General features: G+C 53.2%; 1 protein-coding gene across 1 annotated transcript in view; it reads left to right on the plus strand.

The window, feature by feature from the left end:
- Positions 1-1,528, plus strand: part of ALDH1L2 (aldehyde dehydrogenase 1 family member L2) — a 78,858-nt gene that overhangs the window by 35,110 nt on the left and 42,220 nt on the right. The window contains exons 7-8 of the mRNA XM_013004054.2: positions 824-949; positions 1,487-1,522. Coding sequence (XP_012859508.1) covers positions 824-949; positions 1,487-1,522 — 162 coding nt within the window. The remainder of the gene's footprint in view (positions 1-823; positions 950-1,486; positions 1,523-1,528) is intronic.

Raw genomic sequence — 1,528 nt, forward strand, 5'->3', positions numbered from 1 at the left:
GAGGACCGTTGGGTCTGGGCTCAGGGGCTCCTGGGCAGCTTGTCAGGGGAGGGTACAGAAGGGAATTTGGATCTCACAGCTGCAGGATTGCTGCATCACTAAGATCCGAGTCTTTGGAGTTCAGCTATGTGTGGATTCCAGTCCCAGCGCTGTCACTTACTAGCTGTGTGGCCCTCACAAATGACTTAACTCCACGGAGCCTCCGTTGTCGCATCAGCACAATGGGAATAATAAGGCTCTGGGTTCCGTCAGGATTTATGAGGTCAAAGCACCACGCAAGCTTCAGAGCCAGGGCTCAGACAGTGGCATCTCATTAACCCAAATACCTACATCCAACTGTAGTGTTGCATGGGCTGTATCCATGTGCAGATGTGGCCACTGCTAAGCTAGCCTTAGCTTCCTCCTATCAGCTGCCATTATTAAAATGCCATCTTAATGCATTTACACCCAAAGATGATTGTTTTAAACCCACATTTCCCCCTGTAGTTTCTAAATTAGATGGTCCTTATCCCTACGAGGTAGTGGGGAACTTAACCCATTGAGCTGCCAACCTGCAAGGCTAGCAGTTAAAACAACCAGCTGCTCTGTGGAGGAAAGATGGGGCTTTCTACTCCCACAAAGAGTTCCCATCTGGGAAACCCACTGGGGCAGTTCTACTCTGGCACTAGGGTCGCTATGCGTCAGAATCGACTCGAGGGCAGTCGGTGGGCGTGAGTGAGTTTCCCTACACAGTAGTATACACAATACTTCCACTACTCCTTCTCCCAACGGCCTCGCCTTCCGGCGGTCCCAATCCTAAGCCTACCTGCCGGCTGTTTTGCAGCTGATGGTGAGAAACCTCCAGTTTGAAGATGGGAAAATGAGCCCCGCCTCTCAGTACTTCTCAGCGGGAGAGAAGGCGGTGGTGGAACTTACAGCCGAAGAAATGAAGGTGGCGGAGACCATCAAGGTGAGCGCGAGGCGCGTCTCGACGGGACGGGCGGTCCCTTCATGTAGCTCTTGCCCCGGGAGACTGCCGCTCATGCGTAACTGGCACCGTCCATCCTCAAAGTAGTGGGGGCAGACTTTATTCCTTTTTTTGGTATGAGGGAATCAACCCCCAAATCTAAATGGCTCAATCACAGTATAGGCAAATTTGTGTCTCGTGAATACTGCAAGTAACCTTGGAGGTTAGAGTTGGGGTCATTCAGGCGCCTCTTCTCCCCGCAAGGTTACCCTGGCGGAGGTCATTGCCACCCCAGGTAGCCCAGAAGGATGCAAAGGGGCCAGAGAACTGGTGGGAGAAGGGAGCTTCCCGGGGCCAAGCCTCAGGTGTGCGGACCACTTCCACGCACATTCATTGGCTGGCGGGAAGCCACGTGACTACACCTACCGTGAAGGGATGCTGGGAAATGTAGTCCGGCTGTCTCCAAGCAGAAGGCTGCTCTGCTGCCCCTGTGCTTGTGCTACCTGGATTACCCGCATCAAAGTCTCCCTTGTTGCCTAGGCCATCTGGGCTGGAATCCTGAGCAACATCCCTGTTATTGAA

Source organism: Echinops telfairi, unplaced genomic scaffold, assembly GCF_000313985.2.
Source record: "Echinops telfairi isolate 266 unplaced genomic scaffold, ASM31398v2 ScPeMD7_2;HRSCAF=8, whole genome shotgun sequence".
Classification (NCBI taxonomy): Eukaryota; Metazoa; Chordata; class Mammalia; order Afrosoricida; family Tenrecidae; genus Echinops; species Echinops telfairi.